This window comes from Rhagoletis zephyria, unplaced genomic scaffold, assembly GCF_001687245.7.
Source record: "Rhagoletis zephyria isolate East Lansing unplaced genomic scaffold, Rhagoletis_zephyria_1.1 Rzeph_scaffold_00974, whole genome shotgun sequence".
Lineage (NCBI taxonomy): Eukaryota > Metazoa > Arthropoda > Insecta > Diptera > Tephritidae > Rhagoletis > Rhagoletis zephyria.
The window spans coordinates 48,162-75,364 of NW_016158058.1; the positions used below are offsets into that span (position 1 = coordinate 48,162).

At 34.1% G+C, this 27,203-nt stretch overlaps 1 protein-coding gene across 2 annotated transcripts in view; it reads right to left on the minus strand.

Annotated features, from left to right (window-relative positions):
* The window catches only part of Ppcs (phosphopantothenoylcysteine synthetase), a 51,666-nt gene extending 24,705 nt beyond the window's left edge, over window positions 1-26,961 (minus strand). The window contains exons 1-3 of one of the 2 annotated variants that reach the window (XM_017615181.1): window positions 26,557-26,961; window positions 18,885-19,055; window positions 13,633-14,076 (exon numbers count right to left, since the gene is read on the minus strand). In XM_017615181.1, the coding sequence (XP_017470670.1) occupies window positions 13,633-14,076; window positions 18,885-19,010 (570 nt within the window). In that variant the 5' untranslated portion in view covers window positions 19,011-19,055; window positions 26,557-26,961. Of the gene's footprint in view, window positions 1-13,632; window positions 14,077-18,884; window positions 19,276-26,556 lie in introns of both variants that reach the window. The other variant, XM_017615180.1, reaches the window with a different exon arrangement.
* Between the last annotated feature and the right edge of the window lie 242 nt (window positions 26,962-27,203).

The following is a 27,203-nucleotide window of genomic DNA, read 5'->3' on the forward strand; positions in this document are numbered from 1 at the left end:
TAGCAAATTATGATTTTATTAATAAATTTCCAAACCTTCCGAAATTCCTTAGCCTTACTCGAACTAGAGGGAATTGCGTACCCCCATTCGCGCTGTATGAATAATTGCCACATAATTGCCGCAGAAGCTTTGTCATAAATGTCATTTATTATTATTTTGACATAACCATGATATGCACTTAATATTGAATGAAAATCCTTGTGACATAGAAGCATTAACATATTTATAAAGGAATACATATGAAGTATGGTAGGAAACAAAAAATCAATTTTGTGTACTTATGACTACCGTAAAAAAATATTTTGTCCCAATTCAGTGTCATTCGTGTATTCGTTGGAGCTTTTCTTGTCACAAAATTTAGAGCGGAGCCCCTTTCTTCATTAAATAAATGGGGACATGTTCATAGTCAAAATAAAATCTACACTTAAATTAATTGCAGGTTTTTGACATAATTTTTAATCGAAAATCTGTCAAAAAAGCTGCTACTATCTTTATAAACGACTTTATTTTAACTACGAATATGCTCGTTTGAGTTCAACTTAAGAGAACTTGTATAAGAATAAAAATAAAAACGCAGTCAACTTTTTCCTAATAATGGCATTTTAATTAAAATTTTTGGGAACTTTTTAAGGTAGTTGAAAGTTCATTTGAATAGCTCAGCTAGTATGTTTCGATAAATTTTGGTCTGGATGGCACCATGGAAATGGTTTTTTCTTCTGTCATGATTTTGGACTTTCTTTCAAAGATTTTTGTTTAATACGTGGCTATTCGCAATTCTTATACATAATTTTTTCAATATAGAACAATCTTAAGGGGTTAGAGCATTAAAATTGGGACTTTACTTTTTCACATGCATTTTTGGACCACCCTAATGTGCAATGCCTGCAAAATGGGAGCAAATTATTTACCTCCAAAAATACCCGTATGAGACTAGTTTCTTCTATAAATGCGCAACTGTACCCGATTGAGACTTACCCTGGAATACTTTCTTTAGAGGTTCGTCGTACAATTTTTTGAGGAAATATTTTAATATATTCATAAAAAAAAAATCCATTTCCCTCATTGTATGTATTCAGGTGAAAGTACACACGTTTTCAATAAATAACAAATTTAAGCGTTGCATACATTCTTCTACACATACATAGTTATGAAATTGAAAAGCGGAAAGAGGAAAGCACAAACATTTTGCAGAAAAGTAAAATAAATGTTGACGACTTTGAGCTGCAAGCAATTTAGGTATTCGAAAGCAATTTGATTAATTTGTGCTGCCAGATGTAAAATGGAGGGTTAAAATGACAAGGTGGAGTATAAGTTATAATTGAATACTAAAACAGTGGGATGCGCTTTTATTTTATTTTTTATTTTCGCCAAAGGTATAAATGAATTGTACCAAATGCATGGTAAAAATCCAAATAATATTTTGGAGCTTACACTTGTACTAAGTGTTTGGCCGAGCCCCCTTCCAATTTTTGATGTAGTACGACGCCTTGATGTTGTTACACAAATGGAGCGATTTGGAGTTTTATGCCGCCTCCGAACGGCAAATGAATTTTATGAGTTTTTTCAAGGCAAAAATACACTCGCGGAGGGTTGCCATTGCCTGCCGAGGGGTGACCAGGTCCTAGTGAGTGGTGGATGCGAACTGCGATCGACAATCACTACGCTAAATTTTCATAATCAAAATTCTCTAAATGAGCAACAGTGGGCCTAAAGCTAAAAACAACATGGAATAGTAACAGATATATAGCTAATTCCACGGTAATCGATGCCTAATGAAATGAAGATAAATAAATCCAGCTTTCAATGCTGAAACATAACATTTTGTAATTGAACCACAATCAGCTATTTTTATACCCGAGCGCACTTGTGCACAACGGTATTATAACTTTGTTCACATAACGGTTGTTTGTACCAGGCAAAACGAATCGAAATAGATATAGGCAAATGTATACATAATCGATTAAGCGGTGACTGTCTGTCCGTCCGTCCGTCCATCTGCCCGTCCGTCTGTGCACACGATAACTCTAGTAAAAATTGAGATATCTTAACGAAACTTTGTACGTGCACTTCTTTCGAACGTAGGACAGAAGGTATTGAAAATGGGCAAAATCGGATAATAACCACGCCCACATCCAATATAAGGGTAATTTAGAGAAATACAAAATCTTCGATAAATCAGTAAATATTGAAGCTAATTTATTCAAAATTGATGCTTGCAACAATTCTTTGCCATGAAATACGTTTATGATAAAATTTTGGAAAATGGGCGTGGCACCTCCCACTTATGATCACATACATATATGTATCTCGGTAACCGTTCTAACAAACTCGGTATGGTTATTGTGCTTGAATTATTGAAATCGGACTAAAATTACAGCCGCTTTTCATACAACGGTAAATTTCAGAAATGCTTGAAACTTCAATATTTCGAAATTTAAGAACGCGAATTTACTCAAAATTGATACACCCCGGCTTACCATGTAGCGGTAGCCTTCGGAAAGGTGAAAAAACATATATTTAATACTTGGGCCTGGTATTTAATGTTCGGCTCCGCCCAAACTTAGACTTTCTTACTTGTTTATTTACATTTTCATGGAAACACCCATACTATATACATATAATAAGACCAGTTTGATAGAAAAAATTTGTTTTCTCTTAGGTAGTCTAAAGACCTATTTCATGCCCATCGCGTGTACACCCACTTTGCATTTCATGTTTTTCATAGTTGAAGCAGTTGCGACGTCGTTGTCACTCGAGCTTTTGCTGTCGTTGTAAAGTAATTTGATTTGCATAATTTCGCTTATAAATGTTTGTCACTTCTATCCTAACTTACTTACTACACTATGTATTACTTCCTACGCTTTCCATCTTACAGCTATGTATATTTAATGTCATTTCTTGCAGCCTTGCGGGCAACAGTTAGCACGTGCTTATCAGTGATGGAAAGTGAGTGTGCATTGTGCTATATTCGGCCCTTTCGGAGGCAGCCGGCACCTAAGTGGAATCGATTAATTGTCGGCACAATTTTTGCGTAACTCAATGCAACTGATACATATTTCTTTCGGAACCACATTTCGTACATATATATGTGCTTATACTGATAAATGATATAAACATATAAACGCAAGCAGATGAAGCTGGCTTCCACGTTCTGCATATACGCTGAACTTTTTTGTTTAAACAAATTTGTCGCAATTTCATCTCTAAAACAAATATTAAATATTAAATATCATTTAATTAGGCTTGCCAGATTTTTTATGCGCCAAATCAGTACGTTAGACTTTTTGATGCTAAAAAAAATCAGTACTTTTCAGTACATTTTTATTCAAACAAAAATTATGAATCTAAGTAACAGAAAATACTGCACAACGCCATAGTTCTTCTTTTTAGCAATATTTTGGTATATAAATAAAATATAGTTCATAAAAAACAAAAGTGTTATTTGTTTTAGCATGAGTGCATACATCATTTACATAGGAGCTAATAAATTATTTTATATTTATGACATTTTGAATAACAATAATGAGATCATTCCCGTTTTCAGTGTTTAAGTAGTCAAAGAATTCTATACATTTCATTTTAAAATTACTTTCAATTTGAAGTACACTTTCAAAAATTTTAATTAGATGCCGGTTTCTCTCTGCGTCAGGAAACTTTATTCTTAAGATCCTTTCAATTGCTTCCATCGAATGTGGTATTGAAAAAAACAAAACAAAACTAAATACTTACCTAAATAATACTCATGGCTTGAATATTTTTTTTCAACTACGTAAAAACTTTGACAGACTAAAGCTGATGCCAGACTAATGCTGATGCGTTGTAGCAAAGCGCCAGACGCGAAAGGTATGCCACAATGAACGCCAAGAAAACAATTTTGTACTGCTTTTTTACTCGTCGAAATTGCTGTGGATTTTATTTATTTTGCTTCAAATATATCAGCAATGTAATTAAGTTTTATGTTTGTACATGAAAACTCGAATTTGAACGAAACAAAATAAATATTAAACCGGCTGATTGTCAAAGTGCGCAAAAAGATGGGAGTTGGCCATCTTTTCGCTTCGCGCTGCAGCTTCAACGATCTATGTGACATGCTTTGTGCATTTTCATACAATTCATCTTATCTATCAAAGCGAATCTGTCACGTAAAGCGAAGCAAAAGCTTTATGTGGCATCAGCTTAAGAATTTGCTAAAAAAAGAGTTGTAAGAGTTGTAGGCAAAAGCCATTCGAATATTCAAATTTGTTGTAATTAAACTGAAAGTTATTTTCGAGATAACTAACAAAACTCGCCAAAAAACTTTCACCCTCTTCATTTTAAATAATTTATCGCAAATGGTACGTAACGACCTGGTGATATGCCCACAAAATTCTAATTTCTTGGGCATGTCAAACAGTATCTAAATTATTTCAACTACAATTAAATTATTTTCTCCTTACTTTTTACAGTACAGTTTAAGGAAGCTCCAACGTTATGTGAAAACCTTAAGAAAATCCTAAAGTACTTTGTTTGAATTGAAAATTCAGTACAAATAAGTAAAAATTTTGAAAAATCAGGACATTAGCGTACTGATTGAAGAAATGAATAAAATTAGTAAAAGAGTTGAAAAATCAATACTGTACATACTGATGAAATCAATACGTCTGGCAACCGTACATTTAATATATATTTTAGAATTAAATAATCACAAAGCCATTTTGAATATTCTTTGTGGAACAGAAGCTGAAATATTTCTTATTAATGAAATTTCTTAAATTAAATTAAAAATGCTCTGCAATTTAATGTTAAATTTCGCCAAGAATTAAGTAAGAGAACCTTGATACTGAAATTTTAAAAGCCATTACGGCTAGGGTTGGCAACATTTTCTAAGATATTTATAGTACTTTTTCAAAAAAATTAGAAAAGGAAGTGATGGAAAATTTCTTCCTGTGTAGGGAGCAAAAAATGAAAAAAATTTTAAATAAATTTATTAATTCTTTCTCAGTTATGTTACCTTTTTTTGATTACAACCTTTTTTGATTATAAACTCACAATGACCTTTTACTTTAAAGAATATATTTACAAATTTGTTCGTGCAAATTACTGAAATATACTTATATTTATTATTGAAGAAATATAGTAGTTTTGCGTAGTAGTTTTTGCCGCACTTGTACTTTGTAATCCTAAAATTAAATGGACTATAAAACTGCATACCCGACGGTTTTCTAAAACTTCTGAAAACAAAGTTTTAAATTTGAAGGAACATTTTTTTTTAGAAAGTTGTAAACTTTGATTTTTATGGTTTTTGTTGCTGTGTGGTTTTGTTGTTGCATTAAAGAAAGTTTTTCATGAGATTTCTGTTTCTCTTATACGCTATAAATTCTGTAAATATATTTTATAAGGGAAATGGTACCTATCGACGACTCTCAATTTATTGGCGCACTGCACTTAGGCACATTTTTCCGGAGAAATTCGGCACAATTTTAAATTTTTATTTTCCATCACTGGTGTAGATAAAATTTAATGCTGAATTTTATTTGACTAAAACAGAGTTTGTCGGCAGGTCTTAACTAACTTTTAAGTACAGCTGTATTAGTAAAAGAAAATACGATTTTCGTATTAATTTTTGTATGTACATATCATTATATAAATAGGCAATCATGTTTCCTTTACACCCCTTTTACGGCTAAACTCTACTTCTAAGGTATAAACAGTTATATATCATTAGAAAGGTATTTTGATGCTGATGTGCAGGCAATTTTTAAAACTTCAAATCAGTTTAAAATAGAGCGAAAAAATCAATTCATAAGTCACACCAATACCAATGCACACATGTACATGGTTGGGGCGGAAATGCCCCCTAAATGTATGCTTTAATATTGATAGCGAATTAAAGAAACGTGCTAAGCAGCAGTTCAGGAATAAAATGTATGTATGTATGTACATGAATAGATTAGACTCAAACAAGGAAGAAGGTAAAGTTGAGTATGGAGAAGAAGAAAGTGATAAATACAGAAATTAAAATAAAAGTAAAGAAACCTAGATATAAAGACAAAGAGGAAGGAAAATTTAAATACCTAACCTAATAACAATGGTGGGGGTGAATATGTAAATGAAGAAAAGAATGGACATATTTAGATCAGGATAAAGGAAAAGATAAAGATGAAGACCAAGACGACGAAGATGAAGATGAAGATGAAGATGAAGATGAAGATGAAGATGAAGATGAAGATGAAGATGAAGATGAAGATGAAGATGAAGATGAAGATGAAGATGAAGATGAAGATGAAACACACCACAACTTAACCCCCACACCGTAATTCACCACACTTCAACTCTCTCACCACACCTTAACTCACCACACCTTAACTCACACACACCTAAATTCACCACACCTTAATTCACCACACCTCAACTCACCACACGTTAACCCCCCACACCTAAATCCACCACACCGATTCCCCCTATTCCACCTCACACCCACCTTCCACTAAATTCACCACACCTCAACTCACCACAGTAAATTCACCACACCTAAACTCACCGCACCTCTTAAGCCCACCACACCGAATTCACAGCGCCGTAACTCCCACACCCAATTCCACCACATCGCAAACCACCACACCCAATTTCCCCACATGACATGATATCACTTTATGTGGCATCAATGACATTGCTTTAATATTGATACTGAATTAAAGAAATCTGCTAAGCAGCAGTTTAGAAATCAGATTTACGAAGATTAAGATTCATGCAAGGAAGAAGGTAAAGTTGAATATGTAGAAGATGAAAGGGATAAAGGCAAAGATTAGAATAAAAGTAAAGAAACCTAAATACAAACGAAGGTGGATATGAAGATGAAGATGAAGATGAAGATGAAGATGAAGATGAAGATGAAGATAAGGATAAAGATCATAACCCTTAACTTAAAAACTTACTCCACCTGAGCTCACCACACATTAATTCACCACACTTTAACTCCCCACACCTAAATTCACCACACCTCAACTCGCCACACCTTACCCCCGCACCTAAATCCACCACACCTAAATCCACCACCCTTAATTCACCACACCTCACTTTCTCACCACACCTTAACTCACCTCAACTCACCACACCAAATTCACCACACCTTAATTCACCACACCTCAACTTTCTCACCATAACTTAACTCACCACACCTGAATCCACCACACCTAAATTCACCACACCGTAACTCCTACACCCAATTCCACCACACCCAGCTCACCACACCCAATTTCACCACATGACATGATATCACTTGATGTGGCATCAAAGGCAACATCATTTGGCATAAAATGAACCAAAATAAATAAGATTTAGATAGAGGTGAAAAAAGGGATAAAAAGGAAATACAACTGAAGAGTGTGCGATGTATATTGTGGTGTGTTATGCTTCATATGTTATGTTATTTATTCTTATGTTATGGTTATGTTATGTTATGCCAAGTACTAAGCTAAACTCCCCTCCACTTAACCCATTCCAACTAATGTTATTTTAGCTCATTCAACTTACATAAACTATCCTTAATTTTATCGGTTGAATTTCAACCGCTGGGCGAACACTAGTTTATTTAGTTTATTTATTTATTATTTTTTTAATTAAATATAACTAAAAATATGTGATTAAATTACATATAAATAGGCGTTAGCTACTAAGGTCATCGGCCTATTTATTTAGTTATTTAAATTAAATTTATTTTTTGTAATGCATTTCGTCTCATATTTTCATTTAATTTACGCCCGGTTGCACCGATCAATTTTGAATTTATCAGCCTACTAAAATTTAAAATTACAAAACTTTGTTCGGAAAATTGTCATTTTAAATTTTAACAGTATGATAAATTTTAAAATTGATTGGTGGCACTGGGGATTAGTTTTATTTTATTTCTAATTTATTCTATCTATTTTCTACCTTAAGGGCCGGTTGTTCAATGTCTGATTAGCACAAATCGGAGGTAGAAGCTCCGGTTAAGCACAACTACTGCTTTATCGATCACGTGTTACATGAATGATGTCGAAATCGTCGATAGTGTAGTGGTAGTGATAACCAGACATTGAACAACCGGCCCTTAATTACAAACTTTATTCCTTGTACTCTAATTAAAAGCATCGATCTATATACTTGCTAAAACAACGAAACTAACACATTTTCCATTAAACTTTAACACAGCATCAACAGGTTTAGACACTTGGTCGTATTATATACATATGTACATATTTATATACATACATACATTGCACTTATTCACCATGACACTTCCGTGCTTCATTCAATTGCTTAGGCCAACAACGGCAGAGCAAACAAGAATTAAGGCAATGATGGCCAAACAGTCACTCGACTACAGAGTCAGTCAACTAGTGATGGAGACATAGCGATGGGGCTATCGATAGTATCGATGGTTTCATTTTGTCGCCACTATCGAGTTTTTCTAGATGCTATCGAAAGTTGTATATTGCTCACATTGCTAGAATTGGACTATAAAAGATACATACATAAATACATACATATATCGTCACTAGATACGAATAAAGTCGCGAGCTCAAAAGTTTACCGCGAAAGGCTCCTAACATAGTTGACGGCTAAGAAAGACACTTAAACTTATTTTCGCGGTCGACTTTTTGGAAAGTGATGCGGAAGAGACAGTCCTTGGCCAGGTATAAATCTCTGTTTATGCGTCGAAGTTATTCTTAAGCGTCTTTTTTTCGTAAATTTTTTTTATACGTCTTTTTTCGCCGCCAAAACAATAGCGTGCCTTTATTCGTGTCTAGTAACGATATGTTGTGAGCTCCGATGAGATCTGCTATATCACTTGTCAAATTTTTCTTGGGCCATAAAATATGTAATCAAATTTGCCTATATGCAAAATGTTACGCCCAGTTTCATCAATCAATTTTAAATTTATCAGATCGTTCAAATTCAAAACGAACAAACTTTTTAAAGAAGTGTGCTATTTTAAATTTTAAGTTTAATCAATTTTAAAACTTATTGGGCATTATTTTTCTTTCCCAACATATCGTTGCCGATTTTTAGTTATGGATGCAGTTATATATATTAAAACAAAATCTTTTGTTTAGTGTTTTCAGTTTTTGAATATCTTCTTTAGTTACCGAGATATTGACTAAAAAAAATTTCGCTAATTTAGTAAAAATTTAGTTAATAATGCAGTTATTCCAAACTAATTAAGATCTTTAAAATTGCGCTATCAATTTTTCGATATCTCCTTTAGTTTCTGAGATATTGATTAAAATATATCATTAACTTAGTACAAATTTTTATCACATTGGCAACAAATATACCGTTACAACACAAATTTCTCTAGTTTTTGTATACTTTTCTACCAATTGAGATCGAATTTATGTGGCACATTTTGCGGCGCACTAGAAACCACAACAGTGATAAACTAAGCTTTGTGACTCTGTTAGAATAGAGAGGTTTGTCGTATTTCATACAAAGTGACTGCCAGATTGTTGACAAATGTCATACGACAAAATTTTATTAGAGAAAATCCTTCATAAACTCAACCCTAACAAAAAACAATAAAAATGAAATAATTTAAGAATTTTGTAAACTAGTACCATTCTCGAGAAAATCTATCTTCGCGTTTTTTAAGAAATTACATTCCAAAACTTCAAGCGCGATTTTCCTAAACCTGCCGAAAGTAACATACGACAATCTTTTATTCAGGCGACGATATGTAAGAAAGCTTTCGATAGTATCGAATATTTTGCACTATCACTATCGAAACTATCGAATGTATACACCATAGTTTTCCAACACTGCAACCAACTAAGCTACCTACGTTCATTTGCAGTGCTGACGACAAGACAGTGGGCAAGGACAATGTCAAGGCGAGCACCAACATCTAAAGCAAACTTTTCAAAAAAAAAACAAAATAACATACCAACAGCCACACAGTTACTCTGCAGCTAAGGAGTGTAAGCAGAATGGCGCATAAACGCAAAGCGGATGACTAAATTAAATTGAATGGAATGAAATGATATTGAAAGTGACAACAAAGTTTTACACAAGACGCCTTAAGCATCATAATGGTTTTAGAGGATTTATGACTACACGAAAATACTTTTAAGCTGATATGTACATAGACATATGTATGTAGGTATGGTATGTCTTTAAGATATTGCGACTCTTAAGACATTTGGTGTATGCTCTAATTATCTACATGTATCGACACCTGAGTGGAAGATCGACCTATCTTGGCAGCCAATTCGAAAACGATCTATCTCAGAAAAATTTTCAAGAACGCCTTATTTCAAAATTTGGTTGAAGAACGCCCTATCTCAGAGTTCGGTTTCATGTGAGATAGGGCGTGTTTGAACCCAATTCTAAGATATGGCGCTCTTCAACCATATTCTGAGATAGGGTATTTTTCAATAAAATTCTGAAACAGGGCGTTCTTCATACAAATTCTGCCGCGATAGGTCGACATTCCACTCAGGTGTCGATAAGTACATATCAGGGATGTTGCTCATATTTGCATTCGCATTCGTTATGCGATTGATTCGCATCACTTTACACATTCGCATTCGCATCAAATGATACGAATGATTTGCGAATTCGAATGTGTTCATTGGCAGAGAGTCCACTCTAATATTGTTGAAATGGCCGTAAGGGCCAGTTTTTCAGTGCCAGTTTAAACTTAGATTAAGTAAACTGAGTTTAAATTGAATAGCTGGCTGACGTCTTAAAGAAAAACGAACTCATCTCGGTGAAAATCCTCTCGATTGGGGGAACACCAAACTAAAATACGACAAATTGACAGATCTGACTCGCAAATATTTTAGTGCTCCACCCGCCAGCGTTCCAAGTGAGCAATTGTTCAGTGCAGCCGGCCTTATATACGAGCCTCTCAGAAATCGCCTCATGGGAGAAAAGGCAGCGAAATTACTCTTTTTTTTTTGAAATATAATATGCCCCTTTTGAACTTTGACCACCACAAACAAAACAACATTGTTTTGGTTAAGCAATCGTTCAATGTTCTAATAATTTCCAAAATTTTTAAGTAATAAAAATGATGACTTAAGTTGATTATAGCTTTTTTAATGTTATTCCTAACATTCGCATTCAGAAAATTCGCATTCGCATTCCCATTCGCGAATGCAAAAGATATGACATTCAAAATTTGGAAGGTCACTGTGAATCTGATAAGATTTACAGCCGCACTCAGAAACATTCATTAAATTAGCTTAAACGGACACTTAACTAACGAACGTTTAAACTGTGAATTAATGTTTCCTTTCAGAGTTGAAAGATAAGCGCTCATTGGTTAATCAAAAATTTGTATATGTATGGCCACGGTTGCGGCCCTTTTTTTGTGGCAACACTCGCTTTTTTCTTTCAGTTTGAAATCAAATATAAAAGTAAGTATTTATATAATGGCAAAGCTCTGGCGTGCCATTCGAGAGATCCGAGTTCGAATCATTTAAAAAGAAAAGGTTTTATTACAAAACAATCGGGTGTTTTCTCTAAGAAACAGCAGTTTTTTTCAACCCTCTTCAAAAAGAGTGTATTCTGCCTAAAAAACAGCCTCTCATAGAAATACATTTAGCGTTCAGAATCGGCTTATAACTGTAGGTCCCACCCCTTTATGGGGCACCATCAAAGTGCATGCCACAAATCGGAGGAGAAGCTCGGTCAAACACTAACATATTATAATAATAATAATAAAATTGTTCTAAAAATTTTTGAATCTAACGAGTTGTAAGACTAATAATAAATAGAACATTAATACACAAACAATTCCATCGATTCGCCAACAGTTAGTGAGTGGCGAAACGAACGAAATCAAGGAGCTACAGCCAAGGCATATCGAACAGGTAAAAGCATTCGAGCAAAAAAAAACACTGTTGCCAACTTAGTGCTTTTCGCGCTAAATTTAGTGCATTTCTCAATTCAAAACGCGAAAATTTTTGAGTTTGGTGCTTGTTGCATTTTTAGTTGTTTTTTTTTTTGTTGGAAGCACCAAACCTGTAAATCTAAAATAAAAATTTAAGTTAAATTTAGAGCAATGGGAAGTATCGTAAGGAACTTTACAAAAATGGAAACAAAATCGTAGCACAATGACAATCATAAGCGAAAGAGCATATCGCCACTACACACGAATAAAGGCGCGCTAGTGTTTCGACGGCGAAAAAAGACGTTTAAAAAAAATCTTAAGAAAAAAGACGGTTATGGAAAACTTCGGCGAAGAAAGACGCGTAAACATAGATTTATACCTGGCCATGGACTATCCCTTCAGCATTATTCACTAAAAACTCTTTGGGGAATTTACATACTGTTGCACCCGCAAACATAGTCGACCGCGAAAATGAATATACGGGTCTAAGAGTAAAATGAATAACGAAGCTTTTTAAAAAATTAATCATCGAACAGGCAGCTTTGGTTTTGCACAAAAAGAGAAATCAAGTTTTGTTGTTTCAGATGTGAAGCGGTCGTAAAGGAAAGTTCTTTACGTTCCTTTAGTTCTCTAGATCATAAGAGACTACAGTGTAGATTTAAACTTCCACATAGTTCATGAAACTTTGTTTTTTGTTGTTACTTTCGTTTGATAGAAATTGTAGAAAAAATTAAGCAAAACGAAGAAAACTAAATATTTAAACAGCGCAAATCTAGGCGACACAGCAACGCTGGACACAGCTGAAAATTCAAAACTTGGCAACACTGAAAAAAAACATGTGCGTGTATTTTGTTATTGCTTCTGGTATGAAAATTTCAAAAACAGTTTTTTCTTCTAAATCAAAGCGTGTCATGTGAAACAAAAAAAATAAAAAATTCAAAATGTAAAAAATAAAAATTGTTGTAACTTTCTTTCTTAGTAAATTAGTTTGCTTCTCGAAGCATTGACCCATTCCTTTCAAGGCCCAGTAATCAGCGGCTGTACTGATGATTTGGGCGAACGTTCCAAAATAAATGAAGAAAGATTTATCATGCAAATAGGTTTTAACAATTTAGAAGTTTTGTGAGAAGAAATTAAAAATATTTGACATTTTTGATACCAAATGATGTAAAAAAAATCAAATCAGCTGCTCTACTGATGCTACCTTTCAATGTGCCTAATGGTCTGATTATGCATACTTCGCATAACTTCGCACAACTTCGCATAAACTTCAAACTGTAATTTCGTATGTACTTTGTATCTAATTTGTATTTATTCCATTACCCAGAAATTAGCAGAACTTTTAAAAACTTAGCGATCTGTTGAGTTTAGATTTCGCTTCACATTTTCTTAAGTTACACTTTTAGTGCACTGGTACGAAATGCGAAATTATGCGAAGTATGCATAATCAGACCCTTAGGTACAACCAAACCAGACACTTTGTTGTTCCTTTCACATGCAAAATTTTTCATTAAGCGAGTAGAACTCAAACATGGCGAGCAGAAAAGTGGCGAATCGAAAGCGGCTGTTATTTTATTGTAAATTTTAAGATTCGATGATTCGTATATCCGGTTAAAATCCGTTCATTTTGTTATCCGGATATTCGGGTTCCGAATATCCACATATTAGGATTTTTTAATCATATATTCAAATTTTCGAATTATCCGGCAAGTCAAAAAATCTAGAAATAACTCCCTAACCCAAGTATGTATGTATACCAAAGAAAATCGAAAACTTACCATCATATCTTGAGGAATATAGAAATCCGACACTGCCGCCGCTAAATACAACAATGCCCGCTCTTCAAATGCCGCCAAACATTCACACGCAGCGCGCAGCAGCCACAAGTAGTCCGCAACCGTATTAAAGCTAATATATAAAATCATTTGTGATTCGCGCGCTTGCTTATATTTAGCTAATATTGGTGCGAATACATCAACTGAATCCGGTTTCACTGTTATTGCAGTACTCTGTCCATTATCGGTAATGTCGAGCATATCGAAAAATTGTTGGCCCGTAAAGTGGCGAGTGAATGGCTCCAAAGACTTGACGCGATACATAAATATCACGGCATAATCATGGTCAAGGAAATATTCAGCAGATGCTGAGCCGCGTGTGCCGGCACTAAAATTGTCTACAAATCTTACGGTATTGTGCTCCAGAGGTACTGTGGTGCCACCTGACTGCAATTAGAAATGTAAAAGGAAAATATAAAGTTAGTGAAAATCCATCAAACCGATTTATGTACAAATATACAAAAATAAGTGAATATGTGCATATCTCGCTAGATCTAAATATTTCTGTAAATTTGGTCACACTATAAATTTATTAAAGAATGTCTGATATGTAAATTAACAAATTAAAATTCATAACTAAATTTTTTTTTTAATTTCGCTAAAGGTGTTCAGCAAGTTATACACAAAACTCGAAAAGTAATTAATAATGAATGGCAATAAATATCTACGATGATAACGAGAGTAGGATATATGTATGTATATTAGGGTGGTTCTTAAATGTAGGAAGCAAATTTTTGCATCAGCTTTCCTAAGCCTCAACCCCTAAGTCGATGCTTCTATAGTCGAAGATATCACATATAAATTTGGGTCCTCATTGGAAACGGCTAAGGCGTGGCGCACAGGTGGCAAAGTACAGACTACCCTATGAAGACGTCTTAACCGACTCCAAACGGGACCAAAATTTATAAGTGATATCCTCGAATTTAGTAGCATCGATTTTGAGTATGAAATGAAAAATATATTTTTAATTTTTTTAATCCGGCCTTTGAACCCTTTGCGACATGCCTTAACCGACTCCAATCGGGACCAAAATCTATATGTGATATCTGTGACCGTGGTATTACCGATTGAGCGGCTGAGACTGAAAAAATCGTTCATTTGATTTTTTTAAGGACCACCCTAATGTATATATGTACATACATATGGCTGTTTCCATAATTTCGGACGTTACATTCGTACGACTTTCGAATTAAATAAATTATAGGAAAACGCAAGTCATTTATAAAAAGAAATGTGGCGTTGTGTAGCTTTTATACCGTCCTTTGGTTGAAAAAAAAAACTTAGGTGCGCCTGGAACACTGGTGTCAGGAAAATCAACGAAAAGTAGGTCATAACGGACGTGATAAAAACATAAATGGTTTCAGATTACATGTAAAAATAAACAAACGTCTGTGAATCCTGTGAGGTTTTCCTTTCTTACACAGTTTTTAATACAGTCAAATTACGGACCCTTACAACCAATTCATTTTTAACCAGAAGCAGTTCGTTGCTGGTTTAATTTTCAAATAAAATGTGATAACAGAAGTGACGTATCGGACGTGACAGATTTTTCCTTTATACAACATTTTTACTATAACAAATATTAAGTTTACTTTTTTTTTAATTGTTTCCTAACCTTTTTCGCCATCTGACATCTTACATTTTTATGGAAACACCCAAATGCATGCGTGAATGCTTGTACATTAGGGTGGTCCAAAAACAGTAAAGTAGGAATTGTAGTGCTCTCACCCCTACGATTGTTCTATATCGAAAATAAGTATACCCCTATTTTTTTTATTTTGAATTCAAAAAATATTTAGAGGTTGCTTAAACTGCTCAAAGTTTTCCATGTATTTTTATATGGAAAAAAAAATATTTTCGTAGAAATGGCATAGAATTCTTGAAAATCAATATTTTTTGATCGGAAACCCCTGGTTCTCTTCAGGAGACTTTCAATAATAATACCCAATTGTTTATTTAACCATTTTATAATACTAACGATTTTTTATTGGTCGCCCTATTGCATTTTTCGGGCTTTTTTGTGGGTTTTTGGCGGACATATAAATTATAGTTGCGATGAAAAAATGGTTAAATAAACAATTGGAAATCTCCTGCTGATTAGCAAAGTTTTCTGATAGAAAAATGTTGATTTTTATACTATTTTTACGATTCTATACTATTTTTACGAAAAGTTGTTTTTTCCTCCATATTAAATACATGGAACTTTGGGCGCTTTGAGCGACCTCTAAATATTTTTTGATTTCAAAATAAAAAAATAAGGGTATACTTTTTTCAGTATAGAACAATTCTAGGGGGTGAGAGCATAAAAATTCCGACTTTACTTTTTCACATGCATTTTTGGACCACCCTATTGTACACACGTACATATTATCATTACTAGACTTTCACAATTAGTTGAGGTCGTAACACTGATAAACATTTCATCTGTCCTATTCTAATTATTTCATACGCATTTTGCTGGTAAAAACATAAAAACATTATCCTAATATTAGATAAGTCAGCATCTCTGTTTGATTGTTTGCAAACATGGATTTTCGATAAATACAGAGTAGGCACTTATGCACACAGAGGTATATACATTAAGGCGGATCACGAAAAAAAGCTTGGCATGTGTCAGTTTTAAATATTTTAAAATTTTTGTAGGCACCCGCTAAAAATCGCTAAATCGCGTTTTTTTTTATAATCAGCCAAAACGAATTGAGAATGATAAAAGAAATCGATTAAGCGGTGGCTGTCTGTCCATCCATCCGTCCGTCTGTGCACACGATAACTCGAGTAAAAATTGAGGTATCTTAACGAAACTTGGTACGTGTACTTCTTTTGGGCGTGGACCAGACGGTATTAAAAATTAGCAAAATCGGCGAATAACCACGCCTACCTCCCATATAACGGTAGTCTTTAGGCTAAAAATAAGATTATTGTAAATTTGTGAGAAATGGGCGTAGCCACGCCCACTTATGATTACATGTCTATATCTTGGGAACCGCTCCACCAATTTCTCCCAAACTTGGCACAGTTTTCGCTCTTGGTTAAACATACAAAACGGCTGAAATTTTTTAAAACCGGACAATGACTACGCCCACGTTGGGATGTTATATGGGTATAACGGTAAATACGAATTTTTCGATAAATCGGTAAATTTACGTTTGCAATAATTCTTTAGCAAAATTTACGTTTATAGCAAAAGTTTGAAAAATGGGCGTGGCACCGCCCACTTATGATCACATACATATATATCTCGATAACCATTCGATCAATTTGTACCAAACTCGGTACAATTATTGTACGCGACACGTAAAAGTAAGACTTTGCAAATTTTTGAAATTTAATTTAAAATTACGCCCACTTTTAGTATAAGGGTAAATTTCAGATATGCTTGAAACTTCGATATTTCGAAATTTAAGCACGCAAATTTACTCAAAATTTATACTAACAACAATCTCTTGAAAAGAAGTAACATTATTTGGAATTGTGGAAAATGGGCGTGATATCGCCCACATATGACTATATAAGTTTATCTCATTAAGTCTCACTGAACATACTAGCGAAGATGTGTGAAATAGGGGTAAAACCACCCTTACTTACCATGTAACGGTAGTCTTCGGAAAGGTGAAATAACTATATTTAATACTTGCGCCGGATATTTAATATTCGGCTTCGCGCGAACTTAGACTTTTTTACTTGTTTGCTATAACTTTCTTATTTCATATTCGATTTTTAAAATGTTTATATTGCTGAAAAGGCCTCGCTCAGGACAATAATATCCCATTAAAAAATGTTGGTTCAAAAAACCGTTTTAATTTATACCTTCATTCAATTGGGAAATACTATCCCTAGATCATAGCTGTTTTTAAACCCGAAATTTATTAATATATAAAGATTTTGAAAATCGGATATCAAATAAGAATGTTATAGCAAAAAATGCGATTTAGCGGTTTTTAGCGGGTGCTTAAAAAACTTTTAGATCCAACATTTTTTTTTTCAACATTAGTATTTAAATAAAACTGACACAGGTTTTTTTTTCTTTCATATATATGTCGTGATACGGCTTAATGGACATGCACGCACATGCACATTTACACTCTAACTTGCTTTTGAGGAGTATCTAATCAAAATATGTATGATAGATATTTCCACTTCCGGTATTTATTTTATGTTTTCGCATTTTTGTATATTATCTCAGGTGAGATACATCTGAAAAAAATACCTACTGCACTTCAAAACATGGTTATTAAGTCTTTTAAAACTAATAAAATACTTTCTAATTAGGGATGCGACGGATAGAGATTTTGCCAGATGACCGGATTCCGGATACCATGTAAAAAATAAGAGCTGGATTCGGTTATCCGATCGGATATCCGGTAGGCTGCTGCCCTTTATAAATTTCACAACATTGTTACAATGCGTAATTAAGAATAGAAAATTTATTCTCTGAAATCCAAGTTATAAAATAATTCTGTACTAAAAATATGACTTTTCCGTCGGCAACCCTAATTTATAGATTACACGGGCCTGCGAAATTTAATTTTTTTTATTTTTTGAATATCTCGCTGCGTTAAATTTAAATACATACTTGGCCTTTTTTTAGCACGTCGAGATTTTTTTTATCGGTGACATACATATATATTTTAGAATTTTTAGTAATTTGCGTGAAAAGCCAAAAATTAATAAATTCAGAATTGAATTATTACTTAAAAACCAACAGTATTAGTTAAAAATACCCTTAAATAGACTAAGTAAATAAGAAAAACTTATGTAATTTCGACGCTATGAAAATTGATAAAAATTATTTTTTTTTTAGCGTTAACGCGCATTACTAGCGTTAACTTCGAATTTAGTTAAGTTTTTCTGATTTAATTAGGCTATTATTATTTTTTTTATTAACGCTCGGATCTAACATTAAATTGGATTATAAAGATACAAAAAAATAAATTTCTGAGCTAGATTTTTAAATTGAATATTCTATAATAGACATCCGGAAATCCGACCGGATTTTAGCTAGTATCCGGCCGGATTCCGAATATCTACCGGATACCCACCCAGCACATCCCTATTTCTAATAATTGAAAAATCACATTTAAAAAAGTACATTATTTCCTCTAAAATAATTTGTTGTAGAAATAACATCGTTTGATTAGACACTCCTTATTTGACCGATATACATATGTACATATATGTAAATGTATACTACTTACCGTGACAAGGACGATACGGTTTTTCAGTTTATTGTGTCGTTCACAAAACTCTTTCAATAACGAGCGATTATCTTCAAAATCCGTTGGCGGCAAATGAGTATTATAAAAGTCCTCCCAATGCGTCATGTTGATAAGGTGTATTTGAACGAATATTAACGTTGCGACAATTTGCTAATTTAATTGATGGAGAATTTTTTTATGTTTTTTGAATTGGTTGATTTTGATTTAGATTTTGATTGGATGTTCATTGAATTAAATAAAGTGTAAGCGCATTAGCATTCAAAACTCTCTGTCGGAAATTAAACTTTGAACGATATTATTCTTATGCGAGTTGCTGTGAGTATTTTCGCTTTTGACTATGCGAGCGGAAATAAAGGAACTTTTTACTTAGCTGTAGGGAAAGAATAAAAAAAAAATTATTACAAAGGTGCCAATAATGTACTTGGGGAAGGGAATAGTGCGACAAGTTTATACATACATACATACATACACATGTGCAAAGTACAGTAGCTGGCTCATAATTTATATATATTCGATGCAAGAATTCTATTACACCGTACGACAGTAAATTTTACACACAAAAAAATCAATATATTCGCGAAACTATGGGTAAATTGTAGTAAAGCTGCGTACTTTGTTTTTCTCTCTGAAAAAAATTATTTAAAACATTCGGTGCAATGTAGGTAAACAATAAGCATATCATATCAAAGAAAAAATTCTGTAGAATTATAAAAGAATACATTTTTTGGTGCATAAGGACGAATGGCTATGGAAAATTTCCTTTACAAATTTTGTGCTTAAATATCCTAGACAATTTTCAATATATTTTTTTTATTATTATTGTTTGAGGGCTAATATACGAACGACCTCACCGTCGAATTTCGTCGTGCAAACTTTATTAACTTAGAAAGATCAAATTTATTAAAAGCACATTTTCAATACTTATTCGTTCTTGTAAACCATAAAAATAATTTTTTGAATTAATCACATCTTTAAAAGTCCTCTGAAAAAAAAATCCTGACGCCAAAGTGAAAAATTAAAAACGCAGTTTTACTACATTAGTTTCGTGAGTATATCGATTCTTTCGTGTAATATATTAATATTACTACCAATGTTATGCATGTACTTATATGTAAGCATCGATCCCTTTGTGCGAAATTATCCTAACCCCAATAAACCCAATTTCACAAGAGATTTTTTTTTATTTTTTTTATTTTTTTTTTGCCACCTGTGTGTAATCTAATCGTTTAATAAATTTTTAACGAACTTCCTGATAAGCTAGAGACTTGAAGCTTCTAACTTGATTTTTAAGTCTGCTAGGTGGCGCAGGTGGATCGGATATGGCTCATATTTAAAATATATATTACATAGATTCTTCAACTTCTCGATCATCTGGTGGGCGCCAATGTCGGAAAATCAGCCTCCACGACTAAACGTCCGACAACGGACTGAAGCTGATCGACTTCGCCGGGGCCTGACAAGCTGTAAAAAAGGCTGAGGAAAATAGGGCAACATTATTTCGAGAGAAAAAAGCCAGTAATTTATATTGAACCAGCCGGTCGGTTTTTAGGTTTTTAACAATTAAACTATGTAATTTTATTTTGATGTCCATCTATTCGAAGCGTTCCCGTTTTTAAAGACCTGCTCACTCACTGCACATGCCTGTTCAGAGCAACACTAAAGGATATTAGTACTACGATACAATTATTCATAGATATTGTCTTCCCAGAGAGTTTTGCTTCACATGGAAATTCGTACTCTTTTATTCTCATCCATTTTTTTCCAAGTGTTGCGAATAAAACTTCACATTAAAATTTAAGACATTCATAACAAAAATTTTATGAAAAAATCCCCGTTACGTTCTTTGGAAAAATTACAGTGACCCAAATAGAAAAAAATATGGTGTGCATTTCTGTTCTATTAAATTCTAGTTTGATGAGATGCAAATTTTTTTGCTATACAAAGTATGCTCGACAAGTTTTTTATATGAACAAGTAATTTTTAAGCAAAAACAAAACCGACTTCAATTCTCATATAAAAATTTAAGAGTATCGTCAATTTCTTTATGATCCAATGATCGGTTTTAAACCAAATTAGTATGGGACCACCTCTGATGTACCACCTTTCCTTAACATACATTAAAAAAAAATATTCCGACGAATTGATAACCTTCTCCTTTTTTTGAAGTCGGTTAAAATAAGTGAATTTTAACTGCTGATGGTTTACTACTATATGGCTTATTACAAAAACAAAATTACCATCCGTAGTATTTTTTAATAAATATAGCAACTTGAAGAAAAGGGTTGGCCTTAATGCAGCCGATTTTGTTTCCATATTACATCGGAATGGGTAGGCTGAATTTAATGTTTATCACATGCACACGGTGCTAAATGAATACACTTTTGTTTAAAAGTACTTTTATTATTTAATATTAACTAACAGAAAGAAGAATTCTACTTAGAAGAACATGAACTTTCAGTTCATGTACCTAATTTATACGACATGGATATAGTGCAGCGAATTAAAATACAGCGGCTCCGCTGGCTTGGACCCCAACGCTCTAGCTCCGAAAGTATTCAACTCGAACCCCGCTGGTGGTAGCAGACGAAAAGGAAGGCCCCCATTGAGATGGAAAGACCAGGTGGAGAAGGACTTGGCTTCACTTGGCATTTTCAATTGGCGCCAGTTGGGACAGAAAAGAAACGACTGGCGTGCTTTGTTGAATTCGGCCAAAATCGCTTAGGCGGTTACAGCGCCAAATAAGAAGAAGAAGAAGAAGAAGAAGAAGAGGGTTATAATCCCTAAGCATGGCCGAAGGCCGCCTACGCAGAAAGCTGTTCAACCCCTTTTCTTTCGCAACACCAGAAAAGAGAATTCTACCTAGAGAGGGTTATACTCCCTAAGTGCGGCCGAAGGGCGCCTACGCAGACAGGTATTCTCTGCAAAGGGTGTTCAGCCCCTATTCTTTCGCAACATAGAAAGGAGAATTCTACTTTGTGAGGGTTATAATCCCTCTAAGTGCGGCCAAAGGCCGCCTACTTTTTTTTAAATCTCTGTATAGTACGGACAAAGAACGTAAATCTATAAGAAGAGACAACAGGTTATAATTAGTTGCGTTCCCTAACTCGCAAGAAGTTGCAAGAATTTACAGGGAACATCAGGAGCGTGCTTTCTCTTTTGTCCAAATACGTTTTGTGATTGGATGAAAAGAGAAGGCGCGCTCCTGATGTTCGCACTCGCTACAATTATAAAGAGTTGTCTCCGCTTATAGATTTACGTTCTTCGGTACGGACTGAAGACATGATGTTGTATATCAAATGAAAGCTTGTTTTATATCCTATTGGATTATGAAATGTTTGAATATATTTAATAATGCAATTTTTAAATAATCATTGATTGAAAATTTTGAAATCCGTGCGTTTGTTTTTAAGATATTTGGATTAAAAAAATTATGAGTTTAACCTTGGACCCTTGGTAACTTTTTGTTTTTGTTTCCCATAAAAAAAATATACCATTATACTTGATTCAAAAACCTCTATCGACGTCCTTGTTCAAAATTTGTCGCCCCGGTTATCGTAATCGTGCCAACCCTTTTTGTAAAGGCTCCCTAGGGACCTATAAGGGGCCTAAGCATTTGAGAGTTACATTTTTGAAAATAGCAGTTCATGCCCTCCCTAAAATGAGGGTGGCAGGGAAAGTTTTCCAATAAAGGACCAGGCATTGAAAAAAAATCTGAAATTCCCCTTCCCCGGAGGCTTTAGCTTTTAAGCAATTCGTTGTTAAAGTTGCCAAAAAAAAAGGCAATTAACCTCACATTTTCTTTTGTACATCGAGTGAACTCAAATTGCGGTGCTGCCATACATCACAAAAAAATGTGCAAAAATAGGTACAGAGAAGGGAATCGATAGTTGCATTCCAGGTGCTTCACGATTTGTAGGTTTTTACAGGAAGTCGCTCCAGGTGACTACCTTGCATAAGGTTTATTAATGGAGAAAAGAGCTGTTCCTGCAAATCCTGTAAAACCTGGGCATGAATCACGTAACTTTGAAACGATAGTCGTTCAAACGATACTGACAAATCGATGTTGCCAAAACACTGATTTATGCATTTGTGTTGCTGTTACGTGTTAATGTTACTGTTACGTGAAGCAAAACTGGAATCGAGTTGACGATATCGCACAAACGATCAAACCATTTTTGATTTTTATGAAGCAAGACAATCTCGACACGATATCGTTCAGATTTTGGCTACAAAGAACTATTAATATTTTCGACGATCCGGTATCTTATTCATGGCGGCCATCGCTCATTTGCATTCATTTGTTTATGAGGAAAAGATGGTCTATTAATAAAAAGGAAAGTGTTCATAAACAAACAATTGTGAAGCAGTGCGAAAATTTTAACAACGAATAACTTAAAAACTATTAGCATTTGTACACAAAATGTTGATGATATCGGTCAATGGGCACCTCCTCAACACCCCCTGCGAGTTTCATTAAAAAATTCGCAATACTTTGGGTGATATAGGAAATCTCAGTCAAAAATTATAGGTGCGTTCGTTTAAAATCTCCAGTAAAAACCAACCNAAATATCCAAAATAGTACGCGAACAGAAAATTTGCAGAAACTTGCAAGTTAGACGAACAGCTGATATAATTTTTGTTTACATACAAAAGTGTAAAATTTAAAACGTACGAAAAGTCATCACAAAGTGTTATACTGACACAGTTTATTGATTAAACAAATAACTACTTATTTCTTACAAGTTTAATTAGTCGCATTTTGTAATTTTTAACTTCCAAGCCATCAAATTCAATTTTGTGATTTGCGTAAATGCCAACCAGCTGTTTTTGATCAGCTGTTTTCCTGTCGGCAAAAATTTTTCCAGCAGAAACCAGCAGCTTCCTCTCAAAATGCAATGTCACTTTGCTCTCTCAATTTCCCCTACTTTGCAATTTTTTGCGTACGCGAACGCAAAAACTTGTAAGTTTTGGTTAAACATGAACAATTAACAGCTACGCGAACGCAACTTATGTTAACCCATGTTAAAAGTTATAGTCTGATTATGGCAACTTAACGTAAACTTATCGCAAATTAATGCAACGTCGAAAGTTTCATTTTGATTCTTACTTGCTGCCTTCACAGGCAAAAGTTTTTATCCTGATAATGTTACCAGGCAAATTTTGCCAAGGAAGACTGCATATTGCTCTTGGCATGCAATAATTAGCAGAGCTTTTATCTTGATAAATATTGCCATCAATTCGATACTTTGACAGCTACATTTTCATTTGCGCGATAGCTTCGTAGAGACAACATTATTAAGGGTGTTCATCAAAGCTTATAAATGCATTGTAAACCGTATAAACTTATAATTGTGTAAACCTTATAAATGAACTGTCAAAATTTGTATGGAAACTCGTTTACACATTTCTGATAAATTTATCCAGCGATTTTACTGAATAAACTTGATAAACTGAAGACAATGACACTCTGTCGCAACTCTAGCTATGTTTTCTTAGGCAATAATCGGGATCCGCTTACAAATTTTGCACGCAAATTCAACAACGATATGATCCTGATAGAGATCTGGTTCAATTATTATCCCGTCTGTTTGTTTTGTTTCACTGATAATTCGCAAAGTTTGGTAGCCGTGACAAATGAATTCATACACAAACAGACATTCTGCCATTGTTTCTTATAACTTGCTTCAAATAAATAGCCTTTATGTTATATGTACATTTATTTAAATAGATATCTCGTAAATATAATTTTTTCCAATTTAGTGAGGTAGTTTCTATAATTTCTTTATCCTCGTGCTAGAAGTATAAAGTTAGTGACACTGCGCTTTATAACCAAAGGAAACACGACTATTGTCGAATGTGTAAACGAAAAGAGAGTGTGGGTCGTTCATGTAACAGAGTGCATAAACTTATAAGATTATCTGCTTGATAAAGTTATCGGTTTAGATGAATACCACTGTTGATATTTCAATATATGTAAAATCAAGGCGAATTAATATAAGGTGATAGCAGGAGTACAAAAACAAAAATTTACCTGAATTTTGTTTTTGCTTTGGCGGCATAAACTGTCAAAATCTGTAAGAGTGTGTGTAGAAATTCAAACAAAATTTTTCAATTTGATATCAGAAGCCGTGCGGCGAAACATATGTATACACAAAATCAGCTAAGCTAGTAACACCACCTTATATAAATTCGCCTTGTGTAAAATCAAAAATTGAGCTGTTGTCTATACAAATATTTGTTATTATTTGCTTGGGTGTGAAATAGCATATTTTTTGAATTTTTTAAGTGATGAAATCCAGCAAAAATAGCCATCTTACAAATGCTTTTATCAGGATAAAAAACGCCCACGCACAAATATTGCCTCTGATAAAATTTTTATCAGGCAATAAAAACTACAGTTGGTAGGCAAAAACTGTTGCCTGTGGAGACGGGCCATTATAAGCCCTTTAGAATGGGTACTTGTACGTCAATACCGGAAAAGTATGTGAAGGAAGTGGCGTACGTAACGCAGAGATACGCCACAATGAAGGTGTTGCGCCTGTAAACATAAATCAGCTGTTCTTTATGGCCGCGTACTTGGGGTTTATACAAGTCAATTTTGCAGATACAATACCAAAAAACATTCACACTTTTTTTCTAATATATTTACCCAAACAACGAGACAATTAGTACATATTCTCAATTTTCTTGTCTTGTCAGCAGTGACGGACTTAAGGCCAAAACACAATAGCGCAGTGGCAGTGGCAGTGACAGTTTTGTCAGTTTCATACTTGAGCGGGACGTACGCAAAGTACCCATTCTGACGGGGCCATTAGTTCTACATTCCGTTAAGTTAAGTTGCGATCCCGTACGAGTCAGAAATAGTCAGAATCAGTCAAATTTTACTGGAAATCGATCCCGTATTCGGTTGTCTGACTATTGAGAGGACAAAAAAGAGAGTAAATACGGTTCTCTCTCTGTCAGAAGTTACCAGTTTTAGTCCGAGAATTTTTTGCTGGTAAATTCTGGTAAATGTGTCAAACGATCAGCTGTAGTGTGTTTGGCAACCAAATTGTAAACAAAAGAAAAGTGCACTCTGATAATTAATGTTGAAAAGTATTTAATAACTTGTTCTAATGAATTTGAAAGTATTCTTGGTTATTTACATGTGTATTTACATACAAAATAAGCAAAATATTTACAACCAAAATTTGGAAGTTATGTTAAGTTGACAGAAGTTACCATTTTTTACTAGAAAGCGATCCCGTACTTTTCAATGCTACTCTCTCTCTGAGCGAATTTTTATTTTTTGACAGTTTTACTAGTCCGAGTCCGAGGAATACGGGATTGCACCTTTAATAATCATCATATTAATCAGGCTTTTGTTTTGCCCATAAGGGCATATAAATATTCTTAACGGTGTTTGCAGAAATTTAAAAAACTATCGTATCTAATATCGCGATATAAAAAAAAAAAGTTTCAGCACTTATAGTTCTGGGAAAGCATTGAAAATACTACAATGTCGGCTATACTAACAACCATTTAATAAAACAGATTTGCTTAATATTACGTGTATACATGTATTCATATGTATAAATATGTATGTACATATGTGTCATACGTATATACACTCGCTGATTTGTTCAATTGTGCTAGCATGGTAAGTACTAACCAGATGATAGGCGCGAGCAGGAACAGATTTATAATAAAAATGAATAAAAGCTGCTAAAAATTACTTCAAAATAAATAATTCATCAATTAACACGCGACTACATAACACTGAACTATTAGTTTTCGACAATTCCAGTGGTGTCTTAAATTATTAGTCGCGTATCACGAGCTCTCTCCCCGTACCGAACGCGCACGTACACAAAGGCGAGAAATGTAGTTCACTTTCGTTGTTAAACTGTGAAGAATTCCGATACATTTATCTTGTAAACTGATTTACGTTCGACCTGTGATGTGTTCAATAAAACTCTGATTGCACTCCATGTCTAATGTCCAACAAGAATTTGACGGAAATCACACAAGCGCAGTGCAATTCTTTCTACCCCAAGGCGAATTTATACAAGGTGGTGTTATCGGATCCGCTGATTTCACGGCAAATTTGTATTATACAAGGTGGTGTTGTAAAATCAGCTGATTTCGTCGCCTTACATGTATTTTGTTTTTGCTTTTACTGATTTGACAGCACACCCATCAAAAGCAAAAACAAAATACATGTAAACTTTGGAGCGAATTGAGATTTGACATAACACCCTCCATACAAAATACATGTGGTTGTCGTTGTTATAATCTAAATTCGCCAGTAACACCACT